Consider the following 16814-nt stretch of genomic DNA (forward strand, 5'->3'; position numbering starts at 1 on the left):
TCTACATGAAAAACTCAAGTACTAAGTCATAAAAACATTATAAACAGAACATTAGAGCCATTTTTTTTTTTTTTATCAGAATAGCAACCTAAGAACAAAAATGTCATGTTTGGTTCGGATTACCAGGCAGAGTAAGAGGCTGTTGACTATCCAACTTATTAGTCATTTATACATTTTACAAAATCAAAATCAGTAACAATACAGTCCATCTTATTAAATGATTAAATAAGAGCACATACTTGCAGCTATTTCAACACATATAATTATAAAATAAACTCACTCGTGTTCACCATTTAATTCCTACCATTGTGTTTATCCCTTAACTAGGCAGCATGTACCATATACTAAAAAACTAAGTAGGACAACCAGATTGCACTGATTCTTTAAGTACATGGGATGTTCAATGAAAACTTCTCGGGGGGAGATGGCCATAGGCTTAATTATAACTTAGCCAATCATAATTAATACTGTATTTTAATATAATCAGAATGTTTATAACAATACAAACATGTATATGCATAAAAGAGACTTCCAATAAAGCTTTAAACGTGCAGAACTCACTGTGAGCCTTGTAACTTGTGTCTGTGGATCAATTAACCTATAATTAAAAATTTGGAAAACAAATTTTAACTAGGCTGAAATTAAACACTTTTTCCTACAGTTTTTTAAGGGGGAGATCATTACTTACTTTAAACAATCACAAGTGACTAATAAATGTGATTCTGTCATACGAAAGATGTTATGGATGGCCCGGGCAGCTAAGATTTGCCGCATTGTTTCATAAACAACATCTGGACTGTCGTCTGATTTCACCTCCATAGAACCAAGGAATCGCACGATAAATAACTGATGAAGAATAGAATCTACAAAAGAACAAGGTACATTACATACTTTAAATCCCACATTTCTCTTAAGAGTAAAATATATTGTCCCCTTTTAGATTTTCTAATGAAAAATTCAATCTAGTAGCAGTATTTAGAAATTACTCCTAACTATGGTGGTCAAGTTATAGGAAAATTAAAGGTCTCTAATTCAAATAGCAAAAGGTTAGGCTTCAATAATTGGTGGTTCTGGGGAAGACTGGGTGGCTCAGCAGTTCAGCACCTGCCTATGGCCCAGGGCGTGATCCTGGAGTTCCAGGATTGAGTCCCACATCAGGCTCCCTGCATGAAGCCTGCTTCTCTCTCTGCCTATGTCTCTGCCTCTCTCTCTCATGAATAAATAAATTTAAAAAAACAAACAATTGATGGTTCCAAGTTAAAAAAAAATTCCTTGTACTATTCTTACAGCTTTTAAGTTTGAAATTTATCAAAATAGTTACTAAAAAAAAAAAAAGAGAGAGAGAGAGAAAGAAAAAAGTTAATGCTCTAGTTCCAGAAGAAAACATCAGCTGCTAAGAAAAGCTTAAAGGATATCTTCTGCATTGAGAATCTGACTGTGAGGTCAAAAGTATAATATTCTATAATTTTAATGAAATCCTTAAGCCTGATTAAGTTCTGTTGCTTTGAGTATTATGAGCAAAAAGACAACCGTGAAGTTACCATTAAAACCGCATAATCAGAATAAATATAAACAAATTCTTCACAGTTTACCACTAAAAATTTTAAGATAGAAGAATACCACACATCTGTTTTACCTTCAGTTTCAGATTTTGTACCTCCTCCAGATTCTCCAAATGGATTTGTGCGCCTGAAAAGTTTTTAAAAAAATTATGAACCAATGGTCAGTTACCATAAGCCTATGGAAGAAATCCCAATCATTAAAACTAGAGCTAAAAACTAGGAGTCACAAAAACTTGAACATATCTTGTTTTTTTTTAAAAAAAGCTCTGATCGAGACACCTGGGTGACTCAGCGGTTCAGCACCTGCCTTCGGCCCAGGGCGTGATCCTGGAGACCCAGGATTGAGTCCCACATCGGGCTCCCTGCATGGAGCCTGCTTCTCCCTCTGGCTGTATCTCTGTCTCTGCCTCTCTCTCTCTCTCTCTCTCATGAATAAATAAAATCTTCAAAAAAAATTTTTTTTAAATAAAAAAAAATAAAAAGTTCTGAAATGCCCCATCCTGTTAAAGAACACTACTGAATGCCCACTTTAACGAAATCCCCTGCCTTCACATTTAGCAGGCTGAACTCAAAGTTGCTGCATTCTAGAAGAGATGGATGAACTGATGTGTAGACATACATACATATATACACATACACACCCCAACATCCTACAAACCATGTTGTGAAAATCCTTAAATTTAAATAAAGGGGGACAGAGAAAAGCTGATTTAACTTCAATCTTAACTGAGAAAAACGCCAGGGATTTCCTTAAATCGTAAAAACCTTTTTAAGTCCTCTTAATACATACTGTAAGTTAATTATGCTAATTTGAACATTTTCTAGTTTTAAACCCATTTCTCAAGGCATACGTAACAGAATGCAAGAAGAAAAGCTAATTGGGGGGGGAGGGGCAAGATGGCGGAAGAGCAGGGTCCCCAAATCACCTGTCCCCACCAAATTACCTAGATAACCTTCAAACCATCCTGAAAATTTACGAATTCGGCCTGAGATGTAAAGAGAGACCAGCTGGAACGCTACAGTGAGAAGAGTCCGCGCTTCTATCAAGGTAGGAAGACGGGGAAGAAGAAATAAAGGAACAAAAGGCCTCCGAGGGGGAGGGGCCCCGGAGGAGCTGGGCTGAAGCCGGGGCGAGTGTCCCCAGGACAGGAGAGCCCCGTCCCGGAGGAGCAGGAGCTGCACCAACCTTCCCGGGCGGGCGGAAAGGGGCTCGCAGGGAGTTGGAGCAGGACCCAGGAGGGCGGGGATGCCCTCGGGCTCCCTGGGACACTAACAGACACCTGCGAGCGCAGGAGAGTGCTCCGAGCTCCCTAAGGGCTGCAGCGCGCACGGCGGGACCCGGAGCAGCTCGGAGGGGCTCGGGCGGCGGCTCCGCGGAGGGGGCTGCGGGGCGGGAGCGCGAATCCAACAGCGCAGGCCCCGGAGCACAGGGCGCCGGGACACAGCCCAGGATCCGGCCTCCCCCGGGACAGGCAGAGGCCGGGAGGGCCCGAGGACAGCGAGGACGCTCCTGCCCCGAGCTGAGCAGATCAGCGGCACCGCCCCGGAGCCTCCAGGCCCTGCAGACGGAGAACCGAGAGCCCCGTAGTTCCTGCGGAGGCTAAATCCAGGCTTCCAGAGTTGCCATAGCAACTGCTGCTGTTCCTCCTGGGGCCCCACGGGGTAAACAACGCCCGCTGAGCCCTGCAGCAGGCAGGGGCAGAGCAGCTCCCCCAAGTGCTAACACCTGAAAATCAGCACAGCAGGCCCCTCCCCCAGAAGACCAGCTGGACGGACCAGTGATACTCCCCCGTGTTCCAATACAACTTGTTTTTGGCCACTCTGCACTGAGCAAAATGACTAGAAGGAAAACCTCACCTCAAAAGAAAGAATCAGAAACAGCCCTCTCTCCCACAGAGTTACAAAATCTGGATTACACTTCAATGTCAGAAAGCCAATTCAGAAGCACTATTCTACAGCTACTGGTGGCTCTAGAAAAAAGCATTAAGGACTCACGAGACTTCATGACTGCAGAATTTAGATCCAATCAGGCAGAAATTAAAAATCAATTGAATGAGATGCAATCCAAACTAGAAGTCCTAACGACGAGGGTTAACGAGGTGGAAGAACAAGTGAGTGACATAGAAGACAAGTTAATGGCAAAGAGGGAAACTGAGGAAAAAAGAGACAATCAATTAAGGGACCATGAAGACAGATTAAGGGAAATAAATGACAGTCTGAGGAAGAAAAACCTACGTTTAATTGGGGTTCCCGAGGGCGCCGAAAGGGACAGAGGGCCAGAATATGTATTTGAACAAATCCTAGCTGAAAACTTTCCCAATCTGGGAAGGGAAACAGGCATTCAGATCCAGGAAATAGAGAGATCCCCCCCTAAAATCAATAAAAACTGTTCAACACCTCGACATCTAATAGTGAAGCTTGCAAATTCCAAAGATAAAGAGAAGATCCTTAAAGCAGCAAGAGACAAGAAGTCCCTGACTTTCATGGGGAGGAATATTAGGGTAACAGCAGACCTCTCCACAGAGACCTGGCAGGCCAGAAAGGGCTGGCAGGATATATTCAGGGTCCTAAATGAGAAGAACATGCAACCAAGAATACTTTATCCAGCAAGGCTCTCATTCAAAATGGAAGGAGAGATAAAGAGCTTCCAAGACAGGCAGGAACTGAAAGAATATGTGACCTCCAAACCAGCTCTGCAAGAAATTTTCAGGGGGACTCTTAAAACTCCCCTTTAAGAAGAAGTTCAGTGGGGATCCCTGGGTGGCGCAGCGGTTTGGCGCCTGCCTTTGGCCCAGGGCGCGATCCTGGAGATCCAGGATCGAATCCCACATCGGGCTCCCGGTGCATGGAGCCTGCTTCTCCCTCTGCCTATGTCTCTGCGCCCCTCTCTCTCTCTCTGTGACTATCAAAAATAAATAAATAAAATAAAAAAAAAAAAAGAAGTTCAGTGGAACAATCCACAAAAACAAGGACTAAATAGATATCATGATGACACTAAACTCATATCTGTCAATAGTAACTCTGAACGTGAATGGGCTTAATGACCCCATCAAAAGGCGCAGAGTTTCAGACTGGATAAAAAAGCAGGACCCATCTATTTGCTGTCTACAAGAGACTCATTTCAGACAGAAGGACACCTACAACCTGAAAATAAAAGGTTGGAGAACCATTTACCATTCAAATGGTTCTCAAAATATACCCTAAAAACTACAGAACACTTCTGAAAGAAATTGAGGAAGACACAAAGAGATGGAAAAATATTCCATGCTCATGGATTGGCAGAATTAATATTGTGAAAATGTCAATGTTACCCAGGGCAATTTACACGTATAATGCAATCCCTATCAAAATACCATGGACTTTCTTCAGAGACTTAGAACAAATTATTTTAAGATTTGTGTGGAATCAGAAAAGACCCCAAACAGCCAGGGGAATTTTAAAAAAAGAAAACCATATCTGGGGGCATCACAATGCCAGATTTCAGGTTGTACTACAAAGCTGTGTTCATCAAGACAGTGTGGTACTGGCACAAAAACAGACATATAGATCAATGGAACAGAACAGAGAACCCAGAAGTGGACCCTGAACTTTATGCTCAACTAATATACGATAAAGGAGGAAAGACGATCCACTGGAAGAAAGACAGTCTCTTCAATAAATGGTGCTGGGAAAATTGGACATCCACATGCAGAAGAATGAAACTGGACCACTCTCTTGCACCATACACAAAGATAAACTCAAAATAGATGAAAGATCTAAATGTGAGACAAGATTCCATCAAAATCCCAGAGGAGAACTCAGGCAACACCCTTTTTGAACTTGGCCACAGTAACCGGAGAAGGACAAACAGTGTATGTTCTCATTCATTTGGGGAATATGAATAATAGTGAAAGGGAATATAAGGGAAGGGAGAAGAAATGTGTGAGAAATATCAGAAAGGGAGACAGAACATAAAGACTTCTAACTCTGGGAAATGAACTAGGGGTGGTGGAGGGGGAGGAGGGCGGGGGGTGGGGGTGAATGGGTGACGGGCACTGAGGGGGACACTTGACGGGATGAGCACTGGGTGTTATTCTGTATGTTGGTAAATTGAACACCAATAAAAATTAATTTATAAAATAAAAAAAAATAAAAAAATAAAAAAAAATAAAAAAAAAGAAAAAGAAAAGCTAATTAGTGATGGTAGCTACCTCCTTCCTCATTATGAGTGGCTCTTGGCACACCCACAATGAAGGAATAAAAGTATAACTCAAAATAGGTTTTGTAAGGAAACAGCTAAATGGTTTTAAAATAATGTTGGCATTAAGATAACATGAAACTGATCTCTGTAATTCAAAGGTGCCCTATTATATCAAATGCTAAGTGTATTTCTGTGATCAAGTACAAATTATTTTTCTTCGTCATAGCCATGTATTATCCAAATTAGTCTCAATTTATTAGGTGTCCAACCTACTTAAATAAATAATTTGCCTTGAGTGACATTTCCTTCATCCTAGAGCCAAAGAAAAATTTTAAACAGCCTTCACACTCCTCATTATATAACCAAAAGATGATTTTATTAATAATTTATAGCATGATAATGTTTTAGTAACTTCCTGGAGATTTCTTATTCTGACCCAAGATGATATTTTTCTTTTTTTTAAGATTTTATTTAATTATTCATTTAGAGACAGAGAGGCAAAGACACACAGAGAGGGAGAAGCAGGCCCCACACAGGAAGCCCAATGTGGGACTCGATCCGAGGACTCCAGGATCACGCCCTGAGCCAAAGGCAGATGCTCAACCGCTAAGCCACCCAGGCATCCCCCAAGATGATATTTTTTGTACAAACCTATAGCACATGTATTACTCTCAAGAATTTCTAAATATTGTCATGATCTATAGACAGGACTGTCAACTTTCTTCTACAATTTTAAGAGCAAATACCAGAAGTAGATCTGATAAGCAATTCAAAATTAACTATTTTTAAAATTAACTTATCTTCACTTACTTAGACAGAAAACAAAGAGAAAAACCTGCATGATTCCTTCCCAACTATCAAAATCAAGTAATTAAAAGAAGTACAACATAATTGATAAACATATATGAGAGATGACTCTCAACTGCAAAAATGGAATCACAAGCCTTACAGACCACAGAACAGTATCCCTGTGATGCCATCACCCACCTGCCGCCCTGGCCAAAGGCTTTTGCCTGGCCAGGCTGATCTTCACACACGGGAGAAATGATGTCAAATTGTATTGGAGTGTCTGGAGCAACGAGAGAATCTAGAGAAAGGGCAGCCAAGTTTGTGGACTCAGATCCTAAGGATCCTGAGCTGCTGGTTCGAGCTGTTGGTGGCCGAGATTGTCTAAGCAAAGAAGAAAACGAGAAAGCATTGCCTTTAGTTTTCTCTGTTTGAAACTGAATACAAATAATGAGAAAAGAAAATACAATTTTATAAGTCAATGAGAGGAGCAGAAATTTCAATAACAAAACTTTTCTTTCCAATGACTAAATTCAAAAACATAAATGATCTTAATCTAGAGATAAAGCACTAGGGCAATTTGGAATCATTTATTTAGCACTCTTGCTAGTAGATTTACTTAAAAATACACTTTCTATGTTTTGGGGGAATTATTTCATACTAATATAAGTAGCACTGCTAAAATCAAAGTGTTTGCTAACATTTTCAATAGCCCATATAGTTTTAAATAACCCAAAGTCTGGTAACTCACGCTGCTGGCCGCAAGCTCTCGTGCCTCTGCTGGAAAGATGGGGAAGGAGTGACCGCTTCCAAAGCTGACTGATTTACTCGTGCAGCAATTTCCTATTTTTTAAAAAGGACAAGAATTAGTAAAGCAAGGAAACCAAAAATTTGAGTATAACTCTATTGTCAGAATGTTCGAGTTACACTTAAAATGAAAACTGGAGTTACTAAAGTAGTTCCACATTCTGTCTTTTTTTTTTTTTAGGTTTTTATTTTATTTTTTTTTAATTTTTATTTATTTATGATAGTCACACACACAGAGAGAGAGAGAGAGAGGCAGAGACACAGGCAGAGGGAGAAGCAGGCTCCATGCACCGGGAGCCCGACGTGGGATTCGATCCCGGGTCTCCAGGATCGCGCCCTGGGCCAAAGGCAGGCGCCAAACCGCTGCGCCACCCAGGGATCCCGACACATTCTGTCTTAATATTAAGATACATAATTAACTTCATAACATTATAATTTAAGTTTCCTCTTACTTCTTACAGACCTAGATCTTTAAATATTTAAGTACCAGACTTTTTGGATTAAGGTTTGTATTGTTTGCATTTAATACAGTGCTTAGTATATTAATACTCAATACATTTGCTAAATAAAGAAATTCAGAAGTAGGAAATAGCCACAAAATATCAAAATAGTAAAACATTTTATAACTATACTGCTGAAGTTTTCATGATCTTCCAGAATATATTTATGGTCAGAAACATCTACGTAGGGACACGTAGGTGGCTCAGTGGTTGAGCATCTCCCTTCAGCTCAGGGTGTGATCCCAGAATCCCAGGATCAAGTCCTGCATCAGGCTCCCTGCAGGAAGCCTGCTTCTCCCTCTGCCTATGTCTCTGCCTCTCTCTGTCTCTCATGAATAAATAAATCTAAAAAAAAAAAAAAAGAAAGAAATCTATGTATTTATTGACAAAGTTATCATGACCAAAATCTGAAAGAAAAGCTTCCTATAAGAAATATTTTTAAACTTAATTGTTTTATATCAAATATTGGCTACATAAAATCCCATTTACATTAGAAAAAAATCACATAACATTTTTGTATTTCTGTGTTTTAGTTAGCAAAAATATATTAAGACAATGCCACAAATTGATCAGAATTTCTTCTCTCATGAAGTGCAGATAAAGTAATTCTGGATAATCTGGAAAATACTACTTAAAATTTAGAGTTCTGATAATTTGTGGGTAAATACCATAATCCTGAATTATTCAAATACAAACAGTGTATTCACCATGTTATTCCCTAGGTATTAACAGGTTATCCAATTTGCATTTTATTTTTTATTCTTTTTGCATTTTATTTTTTAGTGCTCCCAAGTAACATAACAGAAAGGAAAACCCAACCTAGCAAGAAATCAATACTGCAAGCAAAATTCTTCTCTACAATTAGCACTAATTTTCTTAGATTACACCAAATTGTTATTATAAAACTAAGAGAAGTTAGTAATATTTTGGAGGTCATAAGATATTGTCTCTTTGGTTCAAAAATTGTTCCTAGGCATCTAAATCCTATGTGCTTTGGCTGGCACCTCAAAGCCATAATGATAAAAATAGAATTCTTTCAAATTGTTCTTCCATTCACTTGAGATTACAACCTGAAAGTCATCTTTAATTTGTCTCTTTCATTGTTTATATTGGTCAGTTATTAACTAGCCCAGTCAATTTCTTTTTTCCTGTTTCTACAATGCATTATTTCTTTTCTCTTGGTTACTGCCCTGTTCAGACCTTCCATTCATGCCTGAAGTAGGATAATGGGCTCCTACATGTTCCCAGACACTCCTTTATACCAACAACAGTTTTAAGACTTATAGAGGGTGAGGGCTTCCTAGAGAAATCAGCCCTGCTCTGCCTCAACTGAAATCATCAGCCGCGCACAGCCCTGGGAGGCGGCTGGGTTTACTGCACAGATGGGCCCACCAAGACTGGTAGAGGTTATTCGGTTCCTGCCCCAATAAACCAAGTCTTGATTCCCAAACATACTGCAGTGTGGACCCACTAGATTCCTTCCAGAGATTTCTGTACCTCTGGGTTCTGGGTGTATATTTGGATTCACCTACACAGCTAAGTCCATCTGGTTTGATACCCTTGCTACTCAAAGCATAACTGGCAAAACTGAGAGTTCAGGCCACCTTACCCTACACAGAATCTGCATTTCAACAAGATCCCCAGGTGACCTGTCTGAACACTTCAGCTTTCTGGTATTCTCTAACAAGAACCTTCAACTCTAGTTATACTACTGGTTTCATAAATACACCATTTCTGCCTTTATGCTTTTGTTTTTATTCTCGTATCTGTAATTCCTTCTCTTTTCCTCAAACATGGACAAATCTTAGCCAGCTCAGGATTCTATCACCTCCACAATTTTCTCTAAAATTAAAGTCCACACTGATCTTAACATCCTCAAATCTTAAACTTTTAGTCATTACCACACACTTTCAATTATTTAGTTTTATTTTTTTTATTAAATTTTTTTATTTATTTATGATAGAGAGAGAGAGAGAGAGGCAGAGACATAGGCAGAGGGAGAGGCAGGCTCCATGCACCGGGAGCCTGACGTGGGATTCGATTCCGGGTCTCCAGGATCGTGCCCTGGGCCAAAGGCAGGCGCTAAACTGCTGCGCCACCCAGGGATCCCTCAATTATTTAGTTTTATACAAAATGTTAAAGTTTTAGTTTTGTATTCCCAAACACTCAGGGTCCTGGAAGGCAAACCATGGTTTCCTTTTCTTCGGTATCCTCCATGGTGCTCAATCCAAAGCTAAATCCACAGCATTGATGCCCAGTAAAAATTCGTTAGCTGACCAATTTCAGTTACTTTTGAAATAATTTATCTTTCTAGGAAGACTAGATGCTCATACATGGATACATTAAAGCTACTCATTCAAGGCAAATTAAAAGATTACAGGACTTGGGCAGCCAAAGTGGCCCAGTGGTTTAGCGCCTGCCTTCAGCCCAGGGTGTGATCCTGGAGACCTGGGATTGAGTCCCCTGTCAGGCATCCTGCATGGAGCCTGCTCCTCCCTCTGCCTGTGTCTCTGCTTCTCTCTCTCTCTCTGTCTCTCAATAATAAATGAATAAAATCTTAAAAAAAAAAAAAAGATTACAGGACTTGAGGAATTACGACATTAAGAATACATTAATAGTCATTCAATTTTGCCAGGTCTGGATACCATAAAATAAAAGTGTTACCTCTGGGTTTTCACTTAAATATATTTGTTTGGATATGTTGTTTATTGTACAGATCCACTGCAAGAGAAAAAAAATAGAAAAATATGATTAATACTTTTCCTATAGTGCTTCTGTTCTAAAAGAGAATGTTCAATATTTCACTGAATAGAAGTTTCATTAGTACTACATAATTGGGGAACCCAGGTGGCTCATTCAGTTAAGCATCTGACTCCTGATACCACTTTAGGTCATGATCTCAGGGTTATGAGATCGAACCCTACATCAAATGTGGAACCTGTCATCAAAAAAAAAAAAAAAATGTGGAACCTGCTTGGGATTCTTTTTCTCCCTCTGCCTCTCTCACTCTGCCCTAACCTCCCGACTCGTGCTAGTGCTCTAAAACAAAAAACAAAAAAACCCCACAACTCTAAAAAAAGAAGTAACACAATCATTCTTATAAGAAAAATACTTTCCTATATACACATAAGCATATATATGCTTAATATTTAAAAGTGTAACAGAAAAGTGAATAGCTTTACTATTTTTAAAGCCTAAGGGGCACCTGGGTGGCTCAGTGGGTTAAGCATCTGCCTTCAGCTCAGGTCATGATCCCAGTGTCCTGGGATCAAGCCCCGCATCAGGCTCCCTGTTCAGTGGGGAGTCTGTGTTCCCCTCTTCCTCTGCCCCTCCCTCCACATGTGCTCTTTCAAATAAAATCTTAAAAAAAAAAAAAGCTCAAATTAACTTCATACAAGCAAATAAAAATATAGCAATAATGTTAAGTTATAATATTAACAGTCTATATTTATCTTTTATATAATTTCCCCTCTTAATCCCCACCAAATTAGTGGTGATAGTCTGGACTCAGATTCATGATTAACACCAACGCAAAAAAGTTAAGAGCTAAATATATTCCTAATGAATGCATTTTACATACTTCCCTTCTTTCAGGTTTATAACTAATTAACATAAAAAGTGCTCTCTGTTCCACATCTACTTCACTCTTGAGGACTCCAGTTCATGATGAGACTCATTAAACTAATAATCTGTTTTGGTAAACCCAGCAGAGAGTAAATATTTATCTGTGTTCTTCACAAACCAAAAGCAAGTTGTAGTACCCACTCTCTTCCAGAAGTAAATAAAAATAGATCTCTCTGTAATTTCTAACATCGTCTTTTACCAACATAGTTATAATACCAGATGAAGTGATTCAAAATCAATTATAATATATTTTCATTCAAAAATGCTTCTCATGACAGTTTTTGAAGCGTCAGTTCAGTGGTAACTTACCTTCCATATTTGGTGTACTAGAAGTAAAAATGGAGCCAAAAATAAAAGACTTGTGAGGAAGAATAGACACTCCCAAATTTTTGTTTTTCTGTCTTTCATTTCTCCAAGGTTTTAAGCTTTACTTGCTTCCTGCCATGCTACATCTGCTGCCACTATGTTCTTACGGTGCAAATACGGTCTCAGAGTTGGTGAGAGAAGCAATAAATTAAACTGTCACCTCATGATACTAAAAGCTTGCCAGAAAGCAGTGGTCACAAGGTCATTTCTGAAGTTGAGCCTTTAAAAAGACAGACAGCAATGATCTCTAAAGCCTCCTCTTATAGGTCTAGCTATAAAAGTCTGTGTGAAACTTAAAAAGGCTGCTTGAGGACAATAGAGTTTTATGAAAAAAAAATGTTTTTAATTAACTAGGATTTTCCAAATTTCTATCTTAATATTTAGTTGCTAAAATATCTTAAGATGTTGCTGAGGAAATTAACTAGATAAAATTTTACCTCCTCATGGTCTTTTTTACTTTCTGCTTGCAAAATTGAAGACCTGAAAAAAAAGAAAGAAGTCTGACCCTCAACTTAAAGAAAAAAATAAGAAAATTTTTTATCTTTAAAGGTACATATAAAACCAATCAGTATCAAAACTAAAAAAAACTCAAAACACACAACCAATCAATATCTTAAGTTAGGAAAAGGAGACCACCTGGGGCATCTGGACTCAGATTTTAACAACTCTTGACTCTGGCTATCCATGCCAAGATGTACCAAAAAAGAAACAGGTGCTGGTTTTCAGAAGACAGCCTATAACAAAGGTATACTGCAAATAAGACAATGCATTTCAACTTTCTGACACTTATCATATGTTTCAAATGTAAATCAGCGATGCTCACAGAAAACACTAATTGTACTTATTATTTCTCCATAATACAGTAAAACATTTTCAATATATTAATTACTAATACTGAGATACTTAGCTTTTCTATAGCTGTTACTATCTTAAGAGTTAAAGAAAAAAATTACTAATTCTGAATCACACTAAGAATGTGAAATGGGAAATCATGTTAAGCATTATTAGCAATAAACTTAAAAAAAAAAAAAGTTCCTGGAGTAACATATTAACAATTTGGTAATTTTGATGAACACAGGGACTCCCAACATCCAGCATTATAAATGACAGTCACTGACATTCATTACATATTTAAAGGAGGAATATGAAATTAAACAACTATTTGATAAAAGAGAACCATACATCTTAACATACATAAATACAAAGGAAAAATTACTAAGAACTCAGAAGCTGCTTCTGAACAGTAAGCAAAATCAAAAACAGTATTTTAAGTAAGAAAAAAAACTACAGATAACTTAAACATCTATCATTAGGAAAAACTTTATGGTGTATATCCTTAGATGGATTAATATAGCCATTGTGAAATGTTTTTAATAAGTAGCTGTAGATCCAAAGTACGTATACAGTATCTCTTCATCTTTAAAAAATTGTCAGGAACATGGAAGACTCCTAACTCTGGGAAACGAACTAAGGGTGGTGGAAGGGGAGGAGGGCGGGGGGTGGGGGTGACTGGGTGGCGGGCACTGAGGGGGGCACTTGACGGGGTGAGCACTGGGTGTTATTCTGTATGTTGGCAAATTGAACACCAATAAAAAATAAATTTATTATTAAAAATTAGTAATAAAATAAAATAAAAATTGTCAGAATTTTTAATATTTATAGCATATTTTAAAGAATATTTAAATATATTTAAATTTTAAAGAATAGTTAAAATAAAAACTGTAAGGCAACAAACCAAAACGTTAACTGTTGTTTCTAGCTAATGAGATTATAGCTTTCTTTCAATATTCAATGCTTTTTTATATTTTTCTGTCTTCCAAAAATTTGTTCTAAAGGCTACTCTGGATTCTCATAAGATGCAAAGGTAACAGAAGTTTTAAAAATGGCATATAAATTAATGGACTAATCATTAACTTCATCAGAAATATTTAACATTTAAAAATAACATTCACTAATGTTTGCACTTACTACACGTTAGGCACATTACATCTGTTAGATTTCTATTCTGTATAATAATTCACAAAGTAGGGATTATGACCTTCCCATCCCCATTTCACATGTGAAAAAACAGAGGTTATGTAATTTGTCTAAGACACACAGTAAATAGTAGATCCTGAATTTAAATTTTCTGACCCCAAGGTTAGGGCTGTTTCCACTACCTTGTGCTGCCGTCCCCCATACAATGCAGAATTTTCAGTGAACAGTACCCTAACACGGAATCACAGGTTCTTACCATATGACCTTATTTTGACAACCTCAAAACAGTAAGGCATCTTTTAACCAAATCAGAAAGGAAAACTCATTCCTATGCAATCAGAAAGAAAATTATCTAAATACATAATAAGCCTAAAATAACTATAAAATATCTGAATGACAAGGAATTATTATGCATTTCAGTAGTTTAAAATATGACAAAATACTAACTTTTTTCCATCAAAGGAAGTGATCTGAAAACAGTACCGCCTGTCTTCACAGTCCACAGCCATTACTGAACAGTTGTCAATGTCCATGGCCAGGCCGCCTGCTACATCCCCACGCGCCTGACTCATTAAGTTTCCACCCTGCGTGAAGTAAAATTGTCTGTCCCAGGTAGATGACACCAAGCCTGTTTTACTAAATGAAGAAAGTACATTTGCTCTTAGTAACAATACACCTGAAATCTCATCATAAGCCAGACACAAGATAAAACAAAGAAGCAGCTGCAAAAAGGCACCAAGGTGCCTAGAAAATAAAAATATCAGTTTTTCAGTATCTAAAATAAATTCATGTATGCCAACCCATTTTTGTGTGTACATGTGTTCCCAAAAAAGGTTGGAAGTTGTAATTGTTACAATGACGTTCCATAAATTATAGTTCAACTTTCAAGAGAATAAGTTCAAAAGAAAAGAATTCATTTTACTCCTAGGGTTAACTTGCTTTATCCTATGTTTATGTAAAAACTAAAAGTTGACCTGATAGTATAATTACATGTATTTATGTAATACGTACATATTACATATATTTTAGAGTATGATAAAAATATTTAATTCATGTAATGCTCAATTTACTTAAACTCAGATTGGTTCCATTTTTAATATAATTCTAAATTATTCAATAAGTAAACAGAATTCTACTTCCAAAAATTATTCATGTACCCCATCTGTCAAAAAGCTGACAAACATGCTAATACTTCTAATTAAAAAGATTCAGCCTTTCATAAAATCAAAATAATTTAGCAGATAATATTAATTATATATTATATTCACTTGATAATACCTTAGAAGATATTACAATATATGAAAATAACTATAGTTTTCTTACTTCCTAGCATTAAGGTATCCAGCCTTCCGGGTTAAGTTTCGATTAACAGGAAATTTTGTGGGATCTGGGTCAGGCACATATAAGGGGTCACTGGCTACTTCCAAATCTTCTATTGTCTGCTGCATGGTCTCTACATCACTGTCCATTTCCCTGCGAACACTAACACAGAAAATATATTATTTACTACCCAACCACAACTGATGAAGAACTCCTTACCAATTATGTTCATCTGTAACATTTGCTTTGTATATATTTTCTTAAAGAGAGTAGAGGGGGTGTGGGTGGTTAAAGTAACATTAACGCATTATGAAACAGCTTTACATTTTATCTGAAACTTAGCTATTAAACAACACTAAATTAAAAAATTAATGAAGCGGGGATCCCTGGGTGGCGCAGCGGTTTGGCGCCTGCCTTTGGCCCAGGGCGCGATCCTGGAGACGCAGGATCGAATCCCACATCGGGCTCCCGGTGCATGGAGCCTCCTTCTCCCTCTGCCTATGTCTCTGCGTCTCTCTCTCTCTCTCTCTCTCTCTCTCTCTCTCTATCATAAATAAATAAAAATTAAAAAAAATTTAATGAAGCCACATCAAATGCCTAACTTTGGAGTAATTTTCAAACTGCTCTATCCTGTGCCTTTAAAACAACAATCATTTTAATATACTTGCAAATCTCAGATTGACTATATCACTGCTCCCAACTTTGAACCTGATTAGAACTGCTTGCTCTCACTAAGCTTTCTTTCATGGCTTGGAAAGCAAGATTTATTTAGTAATTCCCATTCATCCCCCATGCTTCAGCTAATTGTGAAGACAAATTAACTTATAAATAATTACTACTTTGTGTCATATATTCAAACACAAAACCTAGTTTAGAATCAATAAAATACCATCAGACATGACAGAGTTATGAAATTCAGAGTTCAGATTCCGTGGAAGAGATGGTAAAAAAAACAAGTAGTATCCATGAGCCATGTGAGACACACTCTCATGGCAGGGAAAATAGCCCCTCAGGAAATTAAATACTAAATATTTTTAGATTGTGGCACTTAGCCGTTAACTTATTCTCATAACTTCATTTTCAATTTTAAGGAAGAAAAAATACTCACTTCTGTACACTTGTTCCAATATTGGTCAAGAATTCTTCCAGCTGTTCATTAAGATTTTCAGAACCCATCTTAAAGAAACTTATCTGGGGCAAGAGAGTATATGAGTAAGAGGATGAACAACAAAAACATACACATACAAAAAACAGTGAATCACATAAATAATCTCCAAGATACATGGCAAGGTAAAAAACAAAGGAGTATTCCCATTTGTGTACTAGTTTTCAATGACTTCTACTGGGCTTTAGAGCCACTGTAGAAACTAGACTTCAGTTTCACTATACATCTTTTTATGTAGTAATACACGCATATGATAAGCAATTTGTAAAATGGGAAAATTTAAAACATTTTAAATAAGTTATACAGATAAACTTTTGTTTACTACAAAGATAAATAAGTTTTATATTGAGGAATACTAAGCACTCATATTTGAAGGAATATTCAAATTTCTTTAAAAAATAAAATTTTTAGGGGCATGCCATCTCATATTACCGAAATCTACTTTTCTAGCTTTCTTTCTGATGCAAACCTCTTGGGATACTTTGGAGTTCATCTATTACTTTTAACTCAGGAACATGAGACAAACT

At 37.5% G+C, this 16814-nt stretch overlaps 1 protein-coding gene across 1 annotated transcript in view; it reads right to left on the minus strand.

Moving 5' to 3' along the window:
* Positions 1-16814, minus strand: part of APPL1 (adaptor protein, phosphotyrosine interacting with PH domain and leucine zipper 1) — a 40411-nt gene that overhangs the window by 6228 nt on the left and 17369 nt on the right. The window contains exons 9-18 of the mRNA XM_055343838.1: positions 16231-16313; positions 15126-15284; positions 14250-14438; positions 12263-12305; positions 10500-10556; positions 7280-7371; positions 6730-6912; positions 1637-1689; positions 689-863; positions 562-598 (exon numbers count right to left, since the gene is read on the minus strand). Of these exons, the coding sequence (XP_055199813.1) occupies positions 562-598; positions 689-863; positions 1637-1689; positions 6730-6912; positions 7280-7371; positions 10500-10556; positions 12263-12305; positions 14250-14438; positions 15126-15284; positions 16231-16313 (1071 nt within the window). The remainder of the gene's footprint in view (positions 1-561; positions 599-688; positions 864-1636; positions 1690-6729; positions 6913-7279; positions 7372-10499; positions 10557-12262; positions 12306-14249; positions 14439-15125; positions 15285-16230; positions 16314-16814) is intronic.

The sequence above is a fragment of the Nyctereutes procyonoides genome, unplaced genomic scaffold (genome assembly GCF_905146905.1).
Source record: "Nyctereutes procyonoides isolate TBG_1078 unplaced genomic scaffold, NYPRO_anot_genome, whole genome shotgun sequence".
Taxonomy (NCBI): Eukaryota; Metazoa; Chordata; class Mammalia; order Carnivora; family Canidae; genus Nyctereutes; species Nyctereutes procyonoides.